The sequence below is a fragment of the Amaranthus tricolor genome, chromosome 2 (assembly GCF_026212465.1).
Source record: "Amaranthus tricolor cultivar Red isolate AtriRed21 chromosome 2, ASM2621246v1, whole genome shotgun sequence".
In the NCBI taxonomy this organism is placed as follows: Eukaryota; Viridiplantae; Streptophyta; class Magnoliopsida; order Caryophyllales; family Amaranthaceae; genus Amaranthus; species Amaranthus tricolor.
The window spans coordinates 40,030,792-40,056,678 of record NC_080048.1 but is presented as its reverse complement, the minus strand read 5'-3'; the positions used below and the strand labels follow the sequence as shown (position 1 = coordinate 40,056,678).

The window sequence follows — 25,887 nt, the reverse complement described above, 5'->3', positions numbered from 1 at the left end:
GAACAAAACAGCAGAGACATATACTTTAATGATGATGAACCGTAGTCCGATGATAATGATTTGAGTGCATTGAATGATGATGAGGAAGGTATATGCAGTTATCCTACATTCAACCCTGAGGTTGATTTCAAGGGTAAGATTAATTTGTGTTTAGGCCTTAAGTTTCCTTCGACATATGTGTTTAGAAAAGCACTAAGGTACCATGCTATTGAATGTGGTTACAATTATTATTACTTGCATAATGGTACAAATAGGATAAGTGTGTATTGCTACAACAGATGCGATTGCATGAAATCGAAAGGTAGAATTGTGAACTGTGTTTGTGGGAAGGAGAAGAAGTGTTATTTTAAGGTTCATGCCATGAAACTGAAAGACGAGGAGACAATTAAAATAAGGAGTTATTTTCCAAACCACACATGTGGTCACCAACACCAAAATAAGAAAGTCACTGCTTTGTATTTAGCTGAGAAATACATAGATGATTGGAGGGACAATCCAACTTGGGAATTAAAGGCGTTTAAGAAACGGGTTAATAGAGAGTTAGGTTGTGAAGTGAAGTATTCTAAGTGTTACATGGCTAAAAGAATTGCAATGAAAATGATATATGGTGATGCTAGTGAAGAGTATAGCAGGGTGTGGGATTATGCGGAAGCAATAAGGAGGTTTAATCCAGGAAGCACTGCAATCGTTAAATGCATTGGAATAGACACACCCCCACCTTTGTTCCAAAGGATGTATATATGCTTGACAACGTGTAAGGAGGGGTTTGTTGCTGGCTGTAGGCCTATTATAAGTGTTGATGGGGCACATCTGAAGGGCAAATTCCCTGGGGTTTTGTTGACTGCTGTAGGTAAAGATGGGAACAATAATATCTTTCCCATTGCATGGGCTATGGTTGAAACAGAAAATGTAGAAACTTGGACTTGGTTTCTAAATATTCTGGTAGAAGACCTTAGATCGGTAACTGCATCGAGTAGTTGGGTTCAAGCAGAAGTTGAAGCTTTCACCTTCATGAGCGATAGGCAAAAGGTAATTACTTGTTCACACATATCTTGTTTTAAATGTAACTAATGCTATAACCCTAATATTAATTTGTGGAAAATGTAGGGTTTGATTGAAGCTTTGAACTCAGTGGTTCCTGAATGTGAAATTAGGTTCTGCTGTAGGCATATATGGGCGAACTTCAAGATCAAGTTCCCTGAAGAGTTGTTCAAACAACACTTTTGGAGTGCAGCCAGAGCCTACAACAAGGTATGGAATCATTTATGTTTATAGAATGTAATAAATATCTGACATAATGTCAAACTAATTAGTAACAATGTGTTTACAGAATCATTTTGATAGAGAAATGAATGTAATAAAGAATATTTCTGTTGACGCATATGAATATCTAGCTGCTATTCCTGCAAAACACTGGTCTAGGCATGCTTTTTGTAGTAGGAGTAAGTCTGGGATGTTGTTGAACAATGTTTGTGAGGCATTCAACAATGTATTAGTAGAAGCAAGGGGGAAGCCTATAATTTCTCTAATGGAGTGGATTAGGAGATATGTAATGCAACGAAGCGCAGCCAAAAGGGAAGGGCTTAGTAACTTTGAAGGTGTGTTGATGCCAGCTATCACCAAAATGATTGAAAAACATGCAAAAGAAATATACGGTTTAAGGGTAATCCCAGTGGATGTGTATGAGTTTGAGGTGGATGATATTGACGACTCTTACGTTGTAAACTTGGCCAACAAAACTTGCCATTGTGGAAGTTGGGACCTAATAGGGATTCCTTGCAAACATGACGTTGCTTGTATTGTTCTTAGAAAATTAGATGCCAACGACTTTGTCCACGAAGCGTATCTCATAGAAACGTATCGAAGAACGTATAGTCCAAAGTTTTATGGTATGCCAGGACACAAAATGTGGCCAACAACCACTTTAGCCAAACCACTTCCTCCACCATATCGAAAGATGCCTGGAAGGCCTAACAAGAGGAAGAGAAAGAAGGAAGTTGGTGAAGGTAAAGGAGGTAAGAAGGCTGTTAAAGAATTCAAGCAACGGAGATGTGGTAATTGCGGTGACCTAGGTCACTATAAAAAGGGCTGCAAGAATCCACCTAAACCACCACCAACAAAGACCCAGTCAAAAGGTGGAAGGCCTAAAATGGGATCGTCTTCTACTCAACAATCTACTCAACAATCTACTCAACAATCTAGCTCCAGTGGTCAACAACAAACGCAAAATGCTGCATCTACTTCATGTCTAATGGATCAAAATAGTCAAATATAGACTTAGAATAAAGTTGTTGTATTTTAGCAAATGTACTATGTTGAAATAAGAATGTAATGTTGCTGTACCCTGTTTAGCAAATGAACTAGTGTAGCAAATGAACTCAGAATGTTGTGCTTTGAATTAGTAATTGAATCAGTAATTGTTGTTGTACCCTGATCAATATCTTGTGCATTGTGTGTTGTACTGTTTTAAGGTTGTTGCTGTACTGTGCATTGTGTTTGAATGTGTTTGACTAATACAGCAATATGTGTTTGAATGTGTTTGACTAATACAGCAATATGTGTTTGAATGTGTTTGACTAACACAGCAATGTGCATTGTGCAATATGTTGCTGTACCCTGATCAGTGAGCCTTGACTAATACAGCAATATGTGCAGCAATGTGTTTGAATCAAGAATTGAACTGTGCATTGTGTTCTGCATGTACTGTGCATTGTGTGCAAGTGAGCCTTGACTAATACAGCAATATGTATGCATTGTGTTTGAATCAGTTTTTCCCATTGAAGTTGAGTATGCAGCAAGTCAGTTATTGAATCAGTAGTACATTTGTTTGAATCAATATCTTGTGCATTGTGTGCAGCAATATGTGCAATATGTGCATGTACTGATCAGTTGTACTATGTGTTTGAAGTTGTACTAATAGCAAATCAGTATGAATCAGTTCAATTAAATAACTCAGACTGAACTGAGATTTGTGTATGAATCAATTCCTTAGTATGTACTGTATGCTGTATGCAAGTGAGTATGCTGTATGAATCAGTTCATAAGTGTTACTTGTTGTATGCTGTATGCAAGTGAGCCATCTAACTGCAAACAATCAATGTTGAAAATCAATGTTACAAACACAGCAAACAATCAATATTGAAACCATCTGTATTGTTTAGTGTTGACACTCAATTTTCATACACTTTTGAGTATGCAGGAAATGAGTTCAATGAACTGAAATTGCTGTATGTATGCAAGTGTTGATTACTGTATGCAGCAAATCAGTTCATCAGTGTTACTTATTGTATGCTGTATGCAAGTGACTATGCAAGTGAGCCATCTAACTGCAAACAATCAGTTCATCATTGCAAACACAGCAAACATACGCAGCATCACATCAAACACAAAATCATACACACCAAACACATCATACACAGGAAGCACAGAACAATACCTGCAAAGAAAATTTAATGGAAAAAATAAGAAGTTCATTCATTCATTCAGAATCATCATGTTACAATATCCAAATCAATCTTACAATTATGCTTAACTAGGTGCTAAACTTCAATTAGCACCCTTGATTAATACAAGAAAAGCCAACAGAAAACAAAACAAAAACCCTAAAACAAAGCTTCTAATCTGACTGTAATGCTCCCTCTCATTCATCCATTTCTTCTTAATCATTTTAATTTCTGAAAAAGCTTGTTCCTTTTCATGTTCCAAGCAAGATAACCTTGATGTCAAAATCTTGATTTCGGTTGCCAATTGTCGCTTTTCCTCCACAAGCTTGTTAGTGAGTTTTCTTTGCTAAACAGCCATTTCAGGTTCATCAACCCATTTAAACTTTTTGCAACCCCTCGATTTTGTATCAGGATCATAAAAAACGCAAGTATTAAACCTTCTTCCAGGATTTTACTTCGTCCATGAAACCCTCCTTGCAAAGGGAACTCCACACCCACATTTTTCAATTGAAGAATTTTCGCTTGAAGAACAAGAAGACATAACTGATTAATTGGAAGAAAACGATGATCTTTTAAGGTTTTAGGGATTCGAATGCCAACGACAATGAAAGAAAGACGCAAGAGAAGAAGTATTAGGGTTTTTCGCTGCAAATGGGAGAAAGCAAGAATGGAATTGAATGGAAGGCTGTGAATTGAAAAGAAGACGATTTAGGTTAACTAAAGGGACCACGTGCCTGGCACGTGCTAGTCAAAGGTTAAATCTGACGGTCAAACACCTAAATCCGTTACAAGGTACTCTTTTGCAAAAAAATGGACTATGTAAGGTAGTTTTTTGCAAAACTTTTTATTTAAGGTAGTTATTTGCAAAATTGGGTTTATGTTGGGTAGTTTTTTAACATTTTGCCTATATATATATATATATATATATATACACACACACACACACACACACACACGTAATGTCTAAGAATATATACAATATATCAATTGTATTATTTATTAAGTTATGTTGGAAATTAATTATGAGAATTAATAAACATTAATACAAAGATATTTATTATCTAATTATCATATATAAAAAATAGTTATAGTTTTATCAAGACATGTAATTATTTGACTCTAGGATCGTTATAGCAAACATAAATCCATCCAGGGTGCTTGTACTTATTAAGCAATCATTTTAACCAATAACTTGAGCTAATGATTAAGGTTTTTTTGATATGTTATATGCTCTAATATAACATTGGACAAAAAAAGTGTCATTTGTGCTACTAGGAGTTGAAATATCAATAATCATGTATATATAGCTAGTTTGATATTTAATTTTTTTTTCCCAAAAAAAAAATAAGATGGGAAAATCCATTATAACATTGACTCAAATCATAACATGAAATCATATAATAGATATAATAATAATTAATTGATAGTAATTATTGCTATCAATTACTTGAACAAGTTGACTAATACAGAATTATGGCTGGCAATGCAACCCTTTGATGGAAATATACTCTGCAAGCAAACAATTATCTGGGATGAAGTACTTCAAGTCTTATTCTCATGTGCTTAGCATTGATTGTGTGGGCGAGATTATGGGCCCATGCTTTTTACCCCCTCCATCCCAAAGAAATATCCTCAAGTACAAATTGGTACGAGAAAGTAATAAAAAAAAAGTGAAAGTGATAAAAAAAAAAAATTCGTCTGTCTCTAAGAGATTGTCATAGTTTTCTTTTTAATCTGTATGTTACTTTGCTACATTTTCTTTTATGGAAAGATCTCATCACTTTCTTTTATTCTTATTACATTTTAACTCTTCTTTAATATAATGAGTAATGCTGCTTCTCCTTATTTAAGGTGAAATCCATGGGCCATATGAAGCATTAGGCAAGTAATAAATTTAATCATTTCAATTCTACCAATAATTTAGCTAGACCCCTCCACTATTAAGTGTATCATTTGTCCTAGGAACATTTGTTTTAATAAAATTGATGCAATTCTTAAAGAAAAAACACTCATATGGTTGGGTGTTAGTGTTAGAAAAATCAAATTAAATTAGGATACAAATTAGAAACGTGATCAAGACCAACATTAATGGATGGTCTAAAGTATATGTGAGGTTATATGGTTTATAAGTATATCCTATACTACTTTGACTTTCAATAGGGAACAACTACATATCCTATACTACACTCTCCCAACTTATAAAAGTATCACTAACCCTTTGTAAATCTAATTTAAGCTTGGCTAGGTCAAGACTCAAAAATCGATTTGGTTAAAGTTCGGTTAAGTGGGCTTGTTTGAGCTCGGCTTCAGTCTGTGATCGACCTAACAAGCTATATATCGAACTTAATTACTTGTCTTTTACTTGTTACGTGAATAGTCTTGATTATTATTATTATTATTATTTATTATTATTATTATTATTATTCATATTAACTTTTTTGGTTATTAAATAGGTTAAAAGAAGATGAGAGTTAGGGAATCAGAATAATGAAAATCAAACCCAAATATCTTATAGTAAAAGTGATACATACTACAACTAAAATACGATCGAATTCTCAATGTCTATTAACTTATTCCATTAAACCTACAAAAATGGGCAAAGAATAAAGAAGAACACACTATGATAGATGGAGTCAAACAAACTTACATCTTTTAACGCAAAAATACAAGAAAAGAATACATTACACATGCAAGTGACTCAAAATTTGTGAAAGGTTCATGTATCAGAGGCGTGCTATAAATCATACTCCATTCTTTTAGCATCTCATTAATTATTTTAATTCTTATTATTAATATTTTAATTTATAAACAATTAAATATTACATGTCAAACTTTGACAACAAAAAAATAGTTTATTAACTTTATTTTTATCCAACAGACTATTACCTATTGTTAACAGCCTAAGTTCAACATCATGTTGCTTATTGATGTGACTGTCACATGTGTTGTCCAGTGTGTAGTCCGGTACAACCACGTTAAAAAAAGCGTTAAAAAAAGGGTCACACATATAGTCATGTCAGCAAGTGACCTGATGTTTAAGCCACCAACAGGTAAAATTATATTAGATAAAAATTAAGTTTAAAATTCGTCTCGACAAACACCATACTTAAAAAGTTTAATTTGTTAAACTATTTTTGTCAAAATTCTACATGTTATAATCAATTTTTCTTGATAATATTAATTATTTAAAGCCACAAAATCATAAATTTTTAAATATTTGATGCATTGAAAACAGGGGGCTAATAAAGCTTTTAACTTTTCTAAATGAATCTTTACCCACTTTTAGTAGCACAATGCAGATTACAAACAAAAAGCTGTATCCAAATGGAGTTTTTGGTTCAATATTCTCCCTCATCCAATCCTATATTATTCTAAAGATTTATTAATTTTAGCCACGTGTAATATGTTTTGTTCGTAAGTATATAAATTAGAAAAATGATATTTGTAGTCCTAAAAGTTATATATAGATTGCTAAAAAAGAAAATATAAACAACAGATTATAACGATTGATGAATGATTTGGTGATAAACTGCAATTTAATGCTAACTTAAGAAATATAATCAAAGATTATGTTATTTATGTATAAATCGTAGGTTACATGTTGGAATCCTAAAAAATATTGTATTGTTACTCGCCTAAATTATACTGTTCACCATATAAGTATTTAGTTAGTTGTCATGTCTAATACTCCCTCCACTTCAGTACTCATCAATTAATCTTGATTTATTTTATTTTTTAAGATTTATAAGTAAAAACATAGTTAAATGATTTTTTTATTCATTTCAAAGTAAATTTTATTAATATTAACATTTTGTAATTTTTATTAAAGCATTAAATAGAGGGCGTTAATCAAATGAATAAATAGTTCTGAAGGAAAGGGAAAGTTAGGGAAAAAGGACAATGAGAATCAAACTTAGAACCTTACTTGAAAAAAGCACTTCAATTGAAATAAGACCCGATTCTTAAAATTTAGAAATATAATTAATAAATGTTATAATTTTGTGGGTTTTGTTCTACACCCACCAAAATGAGACAAAACATTGAACAGGGAGTGATACCTTCAAGTTACAAGACTCAAATGGTCTCTTACTTGCAATAATCTAAAATTTTATTTTGTTTTCATTAATCGGAATATATATCATCACTTAAAAGTAACTACCGATAATATAAAACTTGATACTAAAACTTCATAAATACGAATTTTATTTAATTTTATAGCGATTGATTTTTAGGGGCAATCACTATAGAAGCAATAGGTGATAGGAGTACAAAATTGGAGGGATGGTCATGGACCCATCACTATAGTATCATTGTGTTCAAATGTTCATTATCATAATTTCTAACTAGTAGAATAAATAAGAATTTCAGTTTAATAAACTGATAAACTTTTTAACTGTTTTTTCTTCTTCTACTTCTGTCGGGAAAACGATCCTGAGGTGCCAAAAGCGCTTCTTGATGCATTTTTTCCCATAATTCATCGAAAACATGATGAAATCCGCTCTGAAACCAGTCCAGTATTTCCGAATGCAACAGTTTTGGGTTTTCTTTCCATGCTTCGTTTAGTTTGGCGCAGCTATCGATTGTTTGTGATCTTGTCCTTAATTTACGTAAAAGATTGCCCACGCGTTTTTGACCCAATGCTTCTGGCTTTAAGATGATGCTGGGTGGGCTCGCCATGAAGTTCTTGACAGATTTTAAGCACGGCAAAATCTGACCGTCCAGCAAAGCATAAGCAAAGACAGTAACACGCTGTTGCACATCTTTGATTGGTGATTTGCTAACGGGAAGTTCCCATAACTCGGGACCAAAATATGGAATAACATGGAAAAATACTTGATCATGATGAGGATCATAAGAAGGTTTCGGATCTGTCATAGGAGCTGAATACGTGCACAATGATCCTGCATATTTCACCAGCCACTCTGATTTCACGCTCGTTGCTCCATGAATGTACGGCCGTTTTGTCTGAAGCAACTCATGATACACCAAAAATTCGGGAGCTGCTCTTGAGATGGATGACCTGCGGCGAAGGAACACTGTTTCTTCAACCAAAGAAGCCTGATAGCGAATGGCGTTGATTTTTGCATCTTCTTCTGACAATGAACGGGCTCCTTTGATCCGCTTTGCAACCCTGTCTGCCCATCCAGCACATATAGCTTGACATAAGATGTCTTCTTCTTTCTCCGAGAGAGGATTCTTATCGGAAGACACTTTCCAACTATTTTCCACATCTTTTATGGTTCCCCGAGTCCATGAGAACTCTTGGTTTAGCCCACTGTATCTCTGATTAAAGACTAACTGCAGTAGTTGCTTTCTTAGCTGAGACATTTCTACCATAGTTTTTAAGTGTAGTGTGTTTTCCTTACAGAATTGGGATGGATTTGCAGCTTGCTCAAAACACTGCAAGGCGTAAGCTGCAGTTAAAGCATCGCTCTTAAGGTTGAAATATTTTGCTCGTGAAAGCCTCGAAGATTCTTTCATTTGTTTCTTTGTTAGCTTGGCTTGCTTGTCTTTGTTTTCCTTGCTGCCAAGTGAACCAGAATCCTCTTGCTGCTCTATGCCGTGGGCATTGTTCTGACTCTCATCAAACTGAAAAAGAAAAGGACTCGACGAGCTCAAGGCAGCCGCAACTGCCACTGCATAACCTAGAACCAAATTGGGCCGTACACTAATTGCAGTCTTCGTCATCTGTATAGCAAGAAGAAGCAACCTAGAGTGCCTTGGGCTCATAGGGTACAGAGCCATTGTCTTTCCCAAAAGTGTCAGCCTACCCTCACTATCAAGAGCTTCAAGAGCCATTAAGCGCTTCTCAGCTTTCATGAGCTCAGTGACATCCGGAGAGGTAGGGAATGGAAAATTTGCAACCTAACATTTACAAAAACACATTTGTATGTTAATAGAGGAGCAACCTAGACACAATATCACACAGGACACCAAATACAAATCTTAAGTGGAAGCATGATAAACTCGCATTTTATCGTCTTTAAGACCATTATTAAGTAAAAAGTAAAAAAAACAAGGCATTTTACTAATGTTACTTGGACAAGTATTGCTGGATGATACTTTCCACAATGAGGCCATAAAAGACATCATACAATTACAAAAAACAACACGTTTCGCATCATGAGACAGGCAAATTACCCACAAAGCAGAACTTCCCTCAAACGCAAACATGTTGAATTTTTGGATGTAAAGACGCTCACCTTACTTATACCCATGGATTTCATGACGAGGACAACACCATCAATGGGAATTTTAAGAATTTCAGCAATTGAGAATTCTGGAAATTGATTGCATAAAGCTGCAGAAGAATATAAGCAATAACAATGACCAGGTCCAGTTCTTCCGGCTCTTCCAGCACGTTGAGCAGCTGATGCCTTGCTTATCCACTGAATTTTAAACGATTCCATTCCATTAGAAGGATTATACTCCTTCACCTTTTCCCTTCCAGTGTCAATCACATATTTTATTCCAGGAATGGTCAAAGAGGTCTCAGCAACATTAGTGGCAACAACTACGAGACGCTCCCCTTCCTTGATCTCTTCAAAGACTCGAAGCTGAGCAGCTGCCGGAAGCATAGCATAAAGAGGCAAAACATGCAATGGACCAACAGGATCCTTTTTCTCTCCTTTAAGCATACTCGAGCTGAAAGGCTTAATTGAACAAACATTTTCAGTCCCAGAATTCACTTCATTCCCCTTGGAACCTAATGTTGGAGCTGTCTTTTCTGTCAAAGCTTCAAAAGCAACCTTCAAAGCATCAAGGTTTACATCTTCTGTTAAGTCTACAGAACTATCATCCACTTTAAGAATCTTCTGATCTTCAAAATCACTGTCAACATCTGACTCACTCTCTGACCCGGAAATGGAGGAAGAATATGCATCATTGTTACCTGATTCATCATGAGATTCATCATAACAACTGAACCTGTCTGTTTCATCTGAGCTTGCACGAGGATCAAGGGCTTCATCAATCTCTTTCATACTATACCCATCAATTTGGCCACTACTATTTCTAGTACTTTTGTCAATCTCCTTATTGACTTCACTGCTTCTGTTTCCAAATTGCTTTGAAGCTTGACGAAGCAAACGACACAAATCCTCTACTTCCCTTTGACCAGTGACAAACACCAATATGCCACCACAGGGCAACTTCTTGTGAATTTTTAAGACCTTCTTAAATGCCTCACCAACATAGTCTTTAAGCACTGTTTTCTTTGAGAAGTGAGTTGTCACGACAAACTGTCTTGCCGGAATATTTATAACAGGTGGAGGTTCATGAAATATCCGACTTCCTGAAGTGAAATCCTCAACCCGCAAGGTTGCACTCATTAATATAAGTTTTAGGGGATATACTCTTTCTTCGACGATGATTTCTTTTCCAGCCCGCAACAGCTTCTGCTGATCTTCATATGTTGCCTAAAACATAAGACAAATTCTATGAGATAAAGTAAACAACAAACTAGGATTCTACCCACACAATGGTGTATTCTGTTTGTGGTTTATAAGAAGACACTGGAAGAAACAAGAGCGGAAGAGAAAGGAAACTGTAACACCCCGAGATTTTCTGACGTCATTAATTAATATCTTAATAACTTTTAGCCTTTTAGGGATTTTATAATTATATTAAATCAATTTAGAAGTAGTTTTAATAAATCCCTTTCATATACGAATTTAAATATTAACATATAATTATATTAAAAATACAATTACGAACTCTAAATAATGAGGTTCGAATCAAAATTATTATTTTATTAATATGTGTGAGTACACAAAGGTGAGTCTCTTAGTTGAGCCTCGCAAGAAAAAAAATCTAGATTAAATAAATAAACATAATAATAATAATAACCATGATAAAAGGGCATGAAACCCTTGATGCCCAAAAACAAGCCGTCACTCCCTCCTTCCCTCTCTTCTCTTTCTTCCTCTTCTCCTGTGAAGACTCACGACACCACTCACGGCACACAGCAACCGGCTGCTCCTCCCCTTCAACCGGCAGCACCACCGTCGCCCTCCACGAGCAGCAACCAGCCTTCCCCTCCCTCCTAGTGGTAGCAGCAGCTGCGTTTTGCCCCAACAACAGCAGCAAGCTACTGTGACGCCAACTGCAGCAGCCCACGCAGCCTTACTCCACCATTTTCATGCTCCACACCACCACAACCACCACCTCTACCCTCACCCTTTACTAGTCCCCCATTGTAAGTCATCTCTTCTATTTTCTCTAATAAAGTTTCTAGTTTTATTTGGAGTTTTATTAAGTGTATTGAGTTTGATGTTGGTTTTGTGTTAAGTTCATTGAATTTTTTGTGGGTAAGAGTTTGACGAATGAATTGAACATATTTAGGATTTAGAGTTTGAAGTATGATTAGAAATTATGGGTTGTTGGTTGATTGTGTTTTATTTCCTTTGAATCTTACTAAGAGTAATAATTAAAGGTGTTATAGTTGTAATTAGTAATGGTGTGGGCATCCATGTTATATTTTGGTGTGTTATTTCCTTTGAATCTTACTATGAGTAATAATTAAAGGTGTTATATTTGAAATTAGTAATGATGTGGGCTTTCATGTTATATTTTGGTGGTGTATTAGATTTAGTGATTCTTGCTATGAATGATGGTTAAGTGTTATTTTTGAACATGTAATGACTAGGATTCGGATTTAGAGATGAAATTACTAATAATGTGTGTTTATGCTATATCTTGGTGGTGTGATGATTGACTTAGTCGATTGGTTATTGCTGCGATAATTAGTAATGGTGATGATTTTAGTTGACTATGGAAGTGATTTTTTGTTGTTAAATTGGGAATAATAGTTACTAATTGTTGTGGTTTGATTGTTGCGAATTACAAGTACTCTTATTAGGTTGTTATTGAAGTTATACATGCACAATTTTAATAAAGCCAAGAGCATGATGTCAACTTATCGTCGATGGTTGCTAAAGTTACTTGTTGTGTTGTTTTGATTATAGTTCTTTCTAGCTTTGGAGGATGTAACAAATAATATCGCAATTCAATAACTCTAAAATTTGCCTTATTGTTGTATAAGTGTTATATTAAAATTGTAAAGCTTAGTTGTGATTAGTTATTTTTGGATAATGCGAACCAATATACTCGAAACTAGTTGATGAAAAGGAACGATTCACATATGCTTTTACTTTTAAATTGGTGAAAAAGACTTATGTTATGTTGAGTAAATGATTTTGACTTGTATTGAATGAGTTGTGTACGTGCTAGAGTAATCGAAAAAAAACTCATGTTAAATGGGTGATAGTGGTTACTTAGGTATTTAGTTGGTATGACAAGTAGTTAAGGGAACTTATTAGTTCTATTCCTAACTTGTATAGGTTTCCATTTCATAAGAGGAAAATAGAACCTTAGTTGGGTGAACTTTGTAACTTTTGGTCGTGCAGTGACGCTTACAGGTACGTACACGCAGTAATTAACCCTTATATACGATTTTCCTTCAAGAGATCATTGTTTATTGTTTATTGTGATAATATGCATTGTAAACTATGAGGTACTAGGGAATACACTTTATACGAAAAGCTATCGATTATGAAATCTTTGCACTTAGAATAGTTATAGAGTGTGAGAGTCTTAGTAGGAGGCGGGGACCACCCCTTATTTATCTAACAATTGGATTATGCCTTACTTGGAGTTAGAATGACTCCTTTATAGGTGGATTTCATATTTTGTTGAGTGGCTCAGTGGGTTTTGGCGTGCTGCTATCCCAGGGCGCTCATTAATAGTCGAAAGTGAAAGTTATTCCCATCTGATAAAGTATTAGATTATGATTAGCTGGCGTGACTCAACTGGATTATGTACGGTTGATTTAGTAGTCCCCTAGGTGAGATCCAACATGATCACCGTAAGGGGGGTATGAGCATGCTTGGGTCACTGGGCGCTGGATGGCCGATACCGCCCCTTGACCGAGGTGTTACCATGCGGGCCTTGCAAACCCCAATATGGTGGTCTCTTCACTGGTTTAGTACCCCAGTGTGTTTCCCGAAGGTAGGACCCGAGAGGGTCAGCTGGAGGGGGCATGAGCTCATACTTTGCCATGGGCGCCGCATGGCCGATAACGCCCTTGGCCGTGTCACTATGCCAGAAAGTAGAGAAAAGATCCACTGATAGAAAGTTATTCGGTGATAAAAAGTTTATTCATTGATCGAAAGTTACTAAATGATAGAAGGTTCATTCTTTGATAGAAAGCTTACACATTGACAGAACGTTTACTCATTGATAGAATATCTACTCATTGATAGAATAGTTTATGCTACTGAGAAGTGTGCCTAAGTTAAGTTACCTCAAGGGTATTACAGACTATGATCACACTTACCTTAAGATAGACAAGCTCTATAAGGTCATGTGTCAGGTATTTTGTTAATGCCTTGGTTGAGTTGATACTATGCGTGTTTTGCAAGAGTTGATATTTTGAAAAGAGAAGCGTGAAGAACTGCATTCTACCCAACAACACATGGTTCGGTTTGGGAAAAACGTAATGAGATTAAGAAGTACAAGTGGCCGATAAACGGTTACTATCTGGGCTTGTGTCTTATAAAATCATCTTATGTTGTTGTATAATATAATGTTATCTAGTAGTTGGCCTTATTATATTTGATGTTAGTTACTGACATGTACGTGTTTGTGTTTATGTTTGATTGTTGATGACCTTCTATGATTGTCCTGCTATGACACATTGGTCTTTGGTCTAATGTCGAGCAGCAGGAGGATCATAGACAGGCGTAGCAGGTATTGGAGCTTTTTTTGCATTGCATTGCATTGGGGGAGAGTGATTAGGGCGAAGCATCACCTATATCATACCGTTATCTTTCGATTATGTAGCTCTTGTTTATCTTTTGTAAACTTTGGTTGTATATGTTTTGTTATGAGGTCTCGTGTCCTTCCTTGTATATTTGTATTTCCGCTGCGTAATTTATAACTTTGTATGGTTTTAAGGAGTTAAGTCATTTTAAAACGCAAACGTTGACACTGGAACCACGATCCACGCTTGGCATATTGATTTGAGAAGCCGGCGACGAATCATTCCGCCGTGGCATAGTTTTGATAGGCCGTTGATGCCTTTACTTTATTAGATTCTAAATAACTTTTATTTTTCTACAAAGGCGCACATTTTAGGGCAGATGTTGCCGAAATTTCCACTGACATTTTAAAAGTTTATTATTATTTTATTTCTTTTATTTTAATGTAACACCCGAATTTCCTCCCGTCCTTTACGGTTTTGGTTTCGTACAAGAGGTCGGAAATTCAGGGGTGTTACAGAAACAGAAGTAGAGTAGGATGCAATAGAAGGCACTCCAGTTCAGATTTTCAAAGTACCCATTTATCAAACACTTCAAAGAAAAACATACCTGGCGCACCCTAACAACACGAGAAAGCATGCCAATTAGAATGTCTGTGTTTAGACTCCTTTCATGAGCCTCATCCAGTATAATTACAGAGTAGCGCTTCAACAAGAAATCACTCTGCATCAACAGATGGACAAGAATAGTTAATTACAGCAGTACAAAAATCCAGCACAAAAATCAGAAACTGTTGCAGTAACAATTACTTAAACCAGAAATCATAATTTCAGGGATTCATATCAAACAAAAAAGCAGTCAATGAAACTCATGGATTGGTTGCTATTTTTTAAACTTTAAAGTGGGTCATGAATACAATTGGTGTAGCTATTACTTGCGGGTAAAAGTTACAAGTTATGACGAAGCTAGTCTTTAACTATTAATGTAAACAAAATTAGATTTGCATAGGAATTAAGGAATGAATAGATTATTGGCAGCAGCACCGCCAAGCCACTACGGCGAGGTGATAGATATTTAATACTTTTCTGCAGGGAATTTGATGAGGTGATGCGATTTGAAATGGGAAGCAGTAAAGTCCCTTCATTTGTGTACCTTCTTTAATGCCAATAAATTACTGATAAAACAATTTCCCTTATGCAAAGACTACTAATGGACCAAACAGAAAACATCAGCAGAAAAAAGTATTCCATATGTAAGATCTTTCATGAGAAATGCATGCAGGACCAACATCACATAAATCTCGATAAACCATGTTCAAGGCAGAGAAGAAATGTATGCTCCACAATATTAAATTAGAGAAAAAATGGCAGCAACAGAAGCAGGAAAAGACAGGTTTTCTGAGACAGTCATTCCTTAGTTCTGGTGCTTTTTTCAAAAGATGCTTTGTTGCTTTCAAAACTCACTGGCTTGTTCTATGATATATGTCCAATTTGTTGTACATATTAACCCCCACCTCTTCATCTCCACAAGAAAAAAAAAACCCCACTTCAAAATCTTTCATAGTGTTAAAAAAAGAGAATTAGGAAAACCAATGAACCTGAATCTCTCGAAGTAGAATCCCGTCTGTCATAAATTTTATGGAGCAGTTTTCTCCAATCTTTCTGTCATACCTAACTTGAAAACCAACTTCTTTACCAAGTCGCAATCCAAGCTCATATGCTACACGTTTTGCTGTAGAGAGCACAGCAACACGCCGAGGCTGGGTTACACCTATAACACCACGTCTCATGGGGCAATCTGCTGAACCATAACCAGCTTCATACAGAAACTGCCAATCGCAACCGAAAAAAAGAGGAATAAGCAACAGTAAGAAATTCCACCACAAATGTAGAAAAGTAGGTTTAATACACCCTACCTGTGGAATTTGTGTGGTCTTGCCACACCCAGTTTCTCCAGAAATAATCACGCTGCTATGATTGTTTATTGTTTCCATAATCTCCTGCTCCATCATAATAATTGGGAGGTCTCTCCTCCCATTTTCCACATCTTCTGGCCGTACTACGTGTACAACAGTAGGAGCAACTGGAGGTTCTGAAACGGATCCATCTACCCTTCTTGTCACATATGTGCTAAGCCTCGACTCATCCTTGCCTTCACACTGAAGCAGTAGCAAAATTTAACTAGTCAGCAGCAAAATTAAAAAAACATTTTTTTAGAAAAAGGTTTTTGTAGTGAATAGAGAAAGCAACATCAACTTGTGAATAGTTAAGCAATTGCATAGCAAGGCAAGTAAGAAAGAAGAAATAACAATTCCGGGATAGTTGAATAATTACACGGTAAGAACAGGGACTCTGGGTCAGTTGCATACGCAAATTCTTTAGAACATTTAGAAAATAACTCGGCCCATTGGCGTTACTTAACAGAAAGTGTTTAACAAAGATCCTCAAACACATCACAATATCATATCTAGAAACAAAATTGATTCACAATACATATTGTAAGACCCATTTCTTTCCTATGTTGCCATATGCAAATTCAAAGACTAGTTATTTCTTCTACCATCCATGTCTCAAGAAAGGGAAACATCAAGAGCTTAAAAATAGATTCACATAGAGCATATTAAACCATCATGTGTGTATTAAACTCAAAATATTAATCCTTGCTTTGCTGAAAGCTTGAAATGAATTACTTCAGTACTTCCTCTGTCATGTAAATGATGCACCACTTTTCTTAAGGGAGAGTTCTAAAAGGATGCAACACTTTCTAATTTTGGCAAATTTTATCCCACTCGACGACTTCCTTGACCTAATAACCTTATTATAATACCTCCAACTTACGATACCCGAATTCACCCACTAATATAAAGAGTATATGCGAGCGTTTTCCCTCCCTTATTTTGCATGCAAAGTCAAAGTGATGCATCCAATAGAAGGCGTAGAAAGTATGTGCATACACATCCACTAAGGTCAAAATATGATGAATTTTCATTAAGTGCCCATTAAAAAGGCATAATACAATTACTTATAAAGCCACACTGGTTGACAAAGGATAAAATTCACTATGAGAAGTCTATGCTCTCTCTAGCTAGCTGATATACTAACCGTTGCAGCAATAACTTTGTCATCACCGTCAGGACACCAAGGAACTGAGGGACTTCCAGCATCTAAATTGTTGATTTTGCAGCTATCTTCACTAGCTGTTGCTTCCTTAATCGATCCATCAGGCCCAATCTCCTCAAGATCACCAAGACTATTTTGATCATCTGGCCCTAGCAAAGGCACAGAGTTTATATGCTCTCTCTCAATAGGTAGTGGTTTGAAAGTATCCATCTCATGGGAAACTTCCAATTGGGAGCTTTTACAAACATCCAATTCAGTTTCGCATGAACCACCTTTCTTTTTCTTGGACTCCATATTACTCGATAGAAAATCCAAACCAGCCTTAGAAAATTGCATAACCCTCCTACGCTTCTCCCGTGTTGTCTCCGCCTGTTATCAAGCAATATGAACAAAAAAATGGCCCATGAAACTAAAAAACCTTTACATGATATGCACAGCTATGTTTCAAACAGACAAGCTAAAACTAAAACCTTTCCACTTTTCAATGAACCTTTATGTAAATTTCATAAAACATTTTATCTATCTAACATTACCAACTCTTCCACCAAGATTACAAATCAGTTCATTTGCACAATTCTATTAGTCTAATAGATCAATTCATTTGAAGCATACAAATTGACAGTAAACAAGATATAATAAAAATTATACTCTAGCTGCTAATGCAACCTCTTGAAAATAAAAGGGTGTAACTTGTACTCCCTATGTCCTTAGTTGCATCATTTCCTTTTCCTTTTATAGTAAAATTTTACCAATTAAACCTTAAATCTAACCTACTACAATACATCCAATCCTACCATAACTTTTATATCTTATATATTCAGTTGCTCTTTTTTTAATGCATATCAACTGTCCAATTTATTTTCATTACCTATTCCTAAAATCCAGAAAAATAGCGTAGTCCTATGTAGCAACTAAGTACGAAACTCACCTGACCGATGTTCTGGGAAGACCACAGAAGCGAATGTGCATCATCACTTATTGTATACTTCCTGATATAGTAAACATCAATATTTATCAACAAAAATAAAAACCAAAAAGAAATTTAATCTGTTATGGAGGAACCAGAAAGCATACTCTAAGGCTTCCAAGCTTTTTGATAGCAATAATTGTTTTTCCTTCTCTTCCTGCATACCACATCAAATTAAGTCACGCAAAATCCATAGATAGTAGTCAATGACAACACAATATCATTTAAAAAACTGAATATACCTCCAATTTCTTCAACTTTCTTTTCTGGGATTTACTCAAACTTTTATTCTGACAACAAATTATCTGTAATACACCCAGTAAATCATGCATCAACATACTTAGACTAAAAATGAAGAATCAATAAGGCGAAAAAATCAACCCTAATTAATACCTGAGAATTGGATTTTTGCTTATGAGTCTTTAATTTAGGTGGCAATATAAGTGCATTACTATCACCTGAAGAATCCATGCTTAAGAAGAAAATTATAAATATTGTTAGTTTAATACTACAATCAGTGATTGATCAAATTGGATTAAACTAGAAAAAACCCTAAAAATTTCAATGTGGCACCTCTCAACCGAAAGTGTAATTCAGCGTCAATAGGAACAGCGAATGCTTGACTGTTGGCGGCGGCGGCTGTAAGAGCAGCAGCGGCGTCAAAGGCTGCTGCTTAGCCGGCGTCGGAGGCGGCCGTGGATGAAGGTAAGTTGCGGCTTCTCTGTCTGCAAGTACTGCAGCGAACCATGGAAGAAAAGATTTATGGGGGGTTTGTAAGATTTTGGTAATTTTATTGAATAAGATTTAAGTATTGTACTATTCCTTGATTTTTAAAGAAAAAATAGGAGTAGTATTTTAATAATTATATGAAAAACAAAATTTTAAAAAATGGAAAGTAATTAAAATTATAAAATAAAATAGTAACTTAAATTATACTATTAAACTAAAGAGTAAAAAAATTTAAATATAAATAACTTAAGTTTTAAATACAATCAAAATCAACTTAATTTTGAAAATAATGCAAAAACTTATTCATATTCTAAGCATTTTATAATAATTTTCTTAATTCCAAATCAAAAAGGTAAACTTTTAATTTTATATAGTAAAATGTACAATGATATTTAAATTCAACAATGATATATAAATGGTCTATCATATTATAAAAAATATAATAAATTATTTGACATAAATACGTAAATAAAAGTGATAAATTACATGAAAAAATTAAATTGAAAATTGCATATGTTGACTTTATACTTTATAATGTTTTTCCATATGCCAGAATAAGTCATAATTTTTTAGGCAATATTGTCAATATAAATCAATATTTGCTTGAATTGATGAAAATAAATCTACTACTCCTATTATTTATAAATAAAGCAACATAATGAATATAATCTTTGAAAATAAACGAGATATTGTTGAATCCTAATTGTTTGACTTGAGTGAACTACACATTTTCGAGAAATTGACTATAAATAGGTTGGAGATGCCAGATTCATATTTTAGACTAGTAAAAGTTTCTTTAATTGTCTTTCTTGTTCTGATGCTTAGCTATTTACTTACCTGTTCTTTTGTACATTTTTACCCCGGGTCTATTATTTTATCCCAATCTTTGTATTGGCTATTGTGGTTTTTCTGCGGTAGTTTTTAATTTTCAAGTAACAGTGTTAATCACATTCCTCTATGTGCAAGGTCCTCACCTTCTAAAATTGACCACTTTCCTCTAGTACTCTCTCTCAAGGGAGTATGGGTATAGATTGTCCGTCACCTTCCCTCATCCAGACCCTGTTTTGGAGCGGAATATGGGACTAATGATGATGATGTTTATCAATTATATCAAATAGGTCAATTTATTAAAAAATAAATAATAAGTGAATTTATTTTCAATAGAACGAACAAAAATTGATTTATTATTGACAATTTCACCTAATTGTAACAAAAGATCCCCTTCATTTATTTATCTTAAATCTCATCGCCCACCAAATTTGAAATCACCCAAGACCAGAGTTTAGCATGCCTCATGCAAATAAAGTCAAGTCAAAATGATATTTTTAGTAATTTAATTATTTTCTTGCAAACAGTCTAATATATGAAGTCCATACACAATCCGTCATGTGTGTTATGTCAAGTGGGCTCATATTGAACTAACGTGCCCCAATAAAAATTTATTTTAAAAATTACATTCGGATTGCGTCGTCCCTCGGACACATGTGGTGCATAATTTTAATGTATACAACTAGACCAAGACCTACTTTTCATACATTGCGTCATCAGGCTTGAAGCACGTCAACCCAGAAGGACACAACTCCGTACAAGCATTATTTCAATGGACAAAGAGCAATGAGCTCCGCCCACTTTCCGGCCACTCTTACGGTCTTACCAACATTCCGAGAACAGAACATATGACTGACAACTTCACCTCGTATGGGTTCGGGTTTCAAATACTTGAAAACCATCTTCACTACCCATGAGAGTACAGACTTGATTGAAAGTTTATTGAGTTGCTCAATTATGTCCGATTAGTGGCAAAAATGGGAAAAAGCAATCTCATTCTTGGAAGAATATAGGATTACTAGAAAAGAGAGTAAATTAAAGGGTGCTTCAATGGTAATCAAAAACAGAGCTTGTGTTTCGGCCTTTTGGGTAAATGGTTGAAGGAAAAATAACCCTACAGATATCGCTGCTATTTTCTTCGGTTGTCTCACGAAGCCCGTGTCTTGGTCGTTCAAACAGCATTCTCCAGACTCACAATAGACATGGCTTCAGTTGCGTTGTGCACTGCCCGAGTCTCCATTCTCTAACTATAACATACCAATGCCCTAACGCATAATCCAATAAACAATATCTAGCTTTCGCTTGTGTGCGTGTACAAGTACAAACTCATAACATTGTTGTATATATGAAAACAGTATCTCAATCACAGCCTGCAAATGTACGTCACACAAAAGGAAACACAGGAATTGATTACAAAATAAAAATAAACAAACAAGATATTACATTCACCTTTTCAGACATTAGAGTGATTGCCCCTAAAATAGCACCAAATGTCGACAAACCGTACCTTCCATTGCTGTACGGTTTGTCCAGAATTCGGGAAGCGACATGGGCAGCTATACTCTACTGATTTGAGGGAGACACGATATCACGTTTCATGGATTCTTTCTTCCAGAATTCCTCTCACTAGTCTGGCAATCAGCACTAGAGTAAACGTTTTTCAGTGCGTTAGAGAAAAGATGCGAAGAATCATTCCCATCACTAGCATGCAGAGCACGAGAACTCTCTTGTACCTTCATTTTCTGGAATAGATATTGCTTTTCTGCCTCTGCTTCGCTTAGCTTTAGTTTTAGGTATCTACTGCGATAATCTTCCTCTGATTTGTCCGATTTGGCAAGAGCAATGTTCTGTAGCATCTCAGCTTCTCGTCTTGTTTCATCAGCCTTAAGCTGGAACATGTCCGCTTCTGCCTGTTTAAGTTTCACAATGCTCTCAAGCTCATCTATCTGCTGCTTCCTCCTCTGCCTCTCAAGCTTCAGTTCTGCCACTTCCCTAGCTTTGTCCTCGAGCTCACGGTCACAAGTCTCAAGAGCCATGCGGGCTTTCTTCAACATTCGAAGCTTTTCATCAGCAACCATTTCCATTTTCCTTATAGCTTCCTGCACCACTTCCGCAATCTGTTTGCAAGCCTCTTGTGGTGCTAATAGCCTTCCACCTTCCCCTACTCCTGCATTTCTAGATGGGTCCGCCTCAAGCTCTACAAAAAGGGGCACAAGGATCAATTATCAGGTCATTCGTATAATTTTTGGTTTTATTACTAGATTTAAAGTTCGTTATATCTTGGAAAACAAAATGACCCAAGAAAGAAAATCACAATCATTGATTGTATGACTACACTCTTGTAAAACAATAAATAACTTTCTTAGCCTTTCAACCACATGACTCAGTAACCACTTTCACTTATGAATGTGAAGTTGTACTTGATGTTTGCTACCAAGGGTCAATCAGAAACAACCTCTTTGTAAGGTTGCGTACATCTGATGATCCGACATCCCAAACCCTGGCCCGTTTGGTTAATGGTACTAAATGGTGGTAATTGAGAATGATTTATAGTGTAAAATTTCATCAAAAGTTCGATGTCATTATGAAACTTTGATCACAAAAAAGTTTTTTTGTTTACAAATTTCCATTACCACCTAATACCACCTCTCTCAATGGTAACGCGTCGAATGAATTTTATGAAGAAAAGGAAATGATTGAAGTTCGACAAGCATGGCCATCAAGGTAGCCAAGAGATTTTTCAACCAAAATTACACTAGTTTTCATTTCCATTACCACTGTTTATTACCACCAACCAAACAAGCCGTTAATAGTATTGAGGTAATTGAATGCTGCTGCTATAAGTAGACTTTCAACCACAAAATGTTGAATTCAACTTTATATATATATGGTAATTAAAAGTCTAATTTGCAGCCTGATTCAGATCATTTAAAAAATGACAAGGGTAAGCATCATTTATCATCGTTTAAGAAACAAAAGCAATTTAAAACACATTCATTAGAAGAATACTAAAGAACGGAAGTCTAAGAATGATCATGTTATCCACTGTCAAAGCTTCAAATAGAGGATAATATATCGATGTAAATAACAAGTGTACCTTGGAAGAACATCAGGATTGCTCTGCAAGCTGTTGACTCAGCTAGACCACCCTTCATCTTTTCAATAAGCTCCTCACACTTCCAGAATAACTTCCTGCCTTTAACATCTTCACTTCCACGGAAAATACGGCCAACAATGTCAAGTTCCGTCAAGAGAGCAGTCCGGTTCCACGAGGGCACACAATGTTGAAATACATCTTTAACCCAACCCAAAAGTTCAGAGGTCCTATTACAAGCCCGACACCTAAACACCATCTCAGGCTGTCCTGTGCCAACCCTAGAAGCACCCATACAAATCAAGCCATCACGAATTGCACAATCTGTATGGGTCCAATGTGAACATATGTCGCAACCAATCCATCGGCAAGTATTCACTTCGAAATCAAACTTGCTACATATAACACACATACAAACATTACAGAAACCACTTTTGTTTGTGCAGACTTCACAGGTACAGTCATCTACAGGAAGCTGGTTTTGGCATGCTATGTTTCTACATTTCTTATAGGCAAAAATCTCAATGAGAGAAGATTGAGAAAGGCAAACATTCCGATGTAAGAAAGCCTGAATTCCCATTTTCATAGCAACAAGAACTTCGAGTTGCACTCGGTGAGCTCTAAGTAAACTCTTAGGGGTCAAATCCGACCTACTCTGAACAAGCTTTTGTAAGCTTAAAAATTCTTCCCTCTGTTGTGAACCACCATTTCCCTCAAGAATAACACGCAACCCATTCTTCAAGTCTTCAAGGTATTCCTCAGGAAGAATTTGCATTTTTTCCGATATGACGTCAACCCTTTCTTCAGCTATATTACGGAGAGTAACTTTTTCTCCTGTAAAAATCCTTCTGACTACCGATTGCTCAAAACAATCATTATCATTCCTCTCATCCTCTCGTTTCTTCACCACAATTCCATCCATAGTAGGCGAAGTATCACGTGAACTCGCACTCTCGGTTGGCGATTCCCGGCCCTGATTCTGTCCTAATCTAGGATCCATGACAACAGCAGATAGATTCTCACAGGAAACAGATACAGCAAGATTTACGACAAAATCTCCTCAATTGAAATCCATTATCATTTTACTGAAAATTTATTCCCAGAACATAAAGTAATCTAGCTCCTGTTTTCAATTGAAGAAATTATACTATCAGAGAAAGTCCAAAATCATAATCAAAAAACAATTCATCAGCAGATGAAAACGTACAACAATTGTAATTAGGAGCTCATTTTACACACAAACCCTAATCTATAAAGCGAAATAAGATATGAAACCTATAAAACAAAAACAGTTGATTAAGCAACAATAAAATTTAATTAAAGTGACCAAAATTTACTCCTCGCCGTTTCTATTAATCTAATTTGAGTTCCAAAAGAAAATAGTCAGCAGTTCCATCAAGGTCATATAAAACAAACTGATAAACCATTCCCAGAATAGAAATGCATATTTCTCCTGTTTTCAATTCAAGAAATTATACTATCACAAATCACAATTCACAACAAGTCAACAAGTCCAAATCATACAAAAGAACAATTCACCAGCAGAAAAAAACACACAATAGTTGTACTAAGGAACTCATTTTGAACTCAAACCCTAAACTAAGATAAATAATAACTTATAAAAGTAAACGAGAAAAGTTGATTAAACAACTAGAAAATGAATCTACATGGAAAAGTGAGGTAAAAAAACATTGAAAAAGATCAAAGCTTCTGATTAAATTTACTATAAATTAAAAATGAGTTCAAGACGACAACAGGAGTACCAATTGACAGATCGAAAAGATAAATCAAAGAATAACGTTCAAAAAGACCGAATTTTTGAAATTTTGTTGAACTGCAGCCAATTTACAGGAGAAAAAAAGATTTACCTGGAGAGAGAAAAACCCTACAAATTGGAGCTTGAAGACGGCGAAGATGAGCACCGGATTAGCAAAAGTTGATACTGATGATTAATGGAAGAAAGATTGGAAAAGATTGTTTAGCAGGTTACGCCATAGACGAAGAAGAAGGTCCAAGAGCAAGAAACAGTCTCCGTTGATTATTGGAAGTGCCGAACTGTCCTAATTCCGAAACCTCCAACGCTCCAAGTAGGACTCTTCTTAATTCAAACAATATTCCAAATGTTTTTTTTTTTTTTTTTTTTTTTTTTTTTAAGAATTTCACATTTGACATGTATGGGGTGTTTTGGTTCTTAGCTTCTAGCTGGTTTTTTTGTTGGCTTTTAATTTTTAATTTGTTGATTGGTTAAATAGTTAAAAAAAAGTGTTTGGTGAATGACTTATAAAACAGCTGAAAATTTGGCTTTTAAGCCAAAATGAAAAATCTGTTCCAACTAACTTTTTTTATTGGCGTTTGGCTTGTTGACCCACTTTTTATCTAATAAACAGTCAACAATTAATACTCAAATTTATCAAACATCTTCACTAACAGGCACAACTATCTTTTTAAGCTAACTTTAAAAGCCAACAAAAACCGCCAATATTCCAACTGATCAAACAAGCCAACTAAAAAAGCCAACAGCCAACAGCCAACAGTCAATTGTCAAACACCCTATATCTTTCACTTATCTAGAGTGAATAAACTTAATTTTGCATTTTTTTAAATAATTCCAACTTTCATGTAAACTTACTGACACCATACTCATAACTTGTTAACCTAGTATAATAGATTGGAGCGTTTGGCAAATTAGCTTATTAAGCAATTTTAGCTTATTTTGATATAAATAGAGGGTTGAGTGGTCAAATCAGCTAATGGTAGTGTTTGGTGAATTAGCTGATTGAAACAGCATATTGATACGAATAAGCTGTTTTTGAACAAGCTGCTTATAATAGCAGGTTCAAAATCAGCTAGTCAAACCAGTTAATAAAATCAACTGGTCAAATCAGTCACTATAACTAGTTATTAATTAAATACCCTCATTACCTTTACAAAAAAAAGAAAAATAAAA

At 35.3% G+C, this 25,887-nt stretch overlaps 2 protein-coding genes across 3 annotated transcripts; both read right to left on the bottom strand.

The window, feature by feature from the left end:
• Positions 1 to 7,629: 7,629 nt before the first annotated feature.
• On the bottom strand, positions 7,630 to 19,095 carry LOC130806047 (ATP-dependent RNA helicase DEAH13). Its single transcript, XM_057670949.1, has 11 exons — positions 18,863 to 19,095; positions 18,683 to 18,761; positions 18,532 to 18,594; positions 18,397 to 18,446; positions 18,251 to 18,311; positions 17,305 to 17,691; positions 16,119 to 16,361; positions 15,801 to 16,031; positions 14,813 to 14,926; positions 9,647 to 10,861; positions 7,630 to 9,308 (listed from the first exon to the last, which is right to left on the bottom strand). The coding sequence occupies exons 2-11, from the start codon at positions 18,758 to 18,760 to the stop codon at positions 7,833 to 7,835; spliced, it is 3,918 nt and encodes a 1,305-aa protein (XP_057526932.1). The 5' UTR covers position 18,761; positions 18,863 to 19,095; the 3' UTR covers positions 7,630 to 7,832.
• A 2,070-nt stretch (positions 19,096 to 21,165) lies between these two features.
• Positions 21,166 to 25,045, bottom strand: LOC130806046 (protein OBERON 2-like). Of its 2 annotated transcripts, XM_057670947.1 has the most exons (4): positions 24,809 to 25,045; positions 22,944 to 24,063; positions 21,580 to 22,043; positions 21,166 to 21,490 (listed from the first exon to the last, which is right to left on the bottom strand). In XM_057670947.1, the coding sequence occupies exons 2-4, from the start codon at positions 23,938 to 23,940 to the stop codon at positions 21,485 to 21,487; spliced, it is 1,467 nt and encodes a 488-aa protein (XP_057526930.1). In that variant the 5' UTR covers positions 23,941 to 24,063; positions 24,809 to 25,045; the 3' UTR covers positions 21,166 to 21,484. The 2 variants fall into 2 exon arrangements, with proteins under 2 accessions (XP_057526930.1, XP_057526929.1); XM_057670946.1 differs by having other exon boundaries at positions 21,166 to 22,043.
• Between the last annotated feature and the right edge of the window lie 842 nt (positions 25,046 to 25,887).

Bases quoted from the DNA above. Each gene is read 5' to 3' on its own strand.
- LOC130806047 (XM_057670949.1), bottom strand. From the start codon at position 18,760: ATGGATTCTTCAGGTGATAGTAATGCACTTATATTGCCACCTAAATTA. The intron at 18,595-18,682 runs GTATTAATTAGG...GGTGTATTACAG, and splicing joins AGCAAAAATCCAATTCTCAG to ATAATTTGTTGTCAGAATAA. The intron at 16,032-16,118 runs GTAGGGTGTATT...TGCGATTGGCAG, and splicing joins AGACCACACAAATTCCACAG to TTTCTGTATGAAGCTGGTTA.
- LOC130806046 (XM_057670946.1), bottom strand. From the start codon at position 23,940: ATGGATCCTAGATTAGGACAGAATCAGGGCCGGGAATCGCCAACCGAG. The intron at 22,044-22,943 runs GTACACTTGTTA...CCCTTTTTGTAG, and splicing joins AATCCTGATGTTCTTCCAAG to AGCTTGAGGCGGACCCATCT.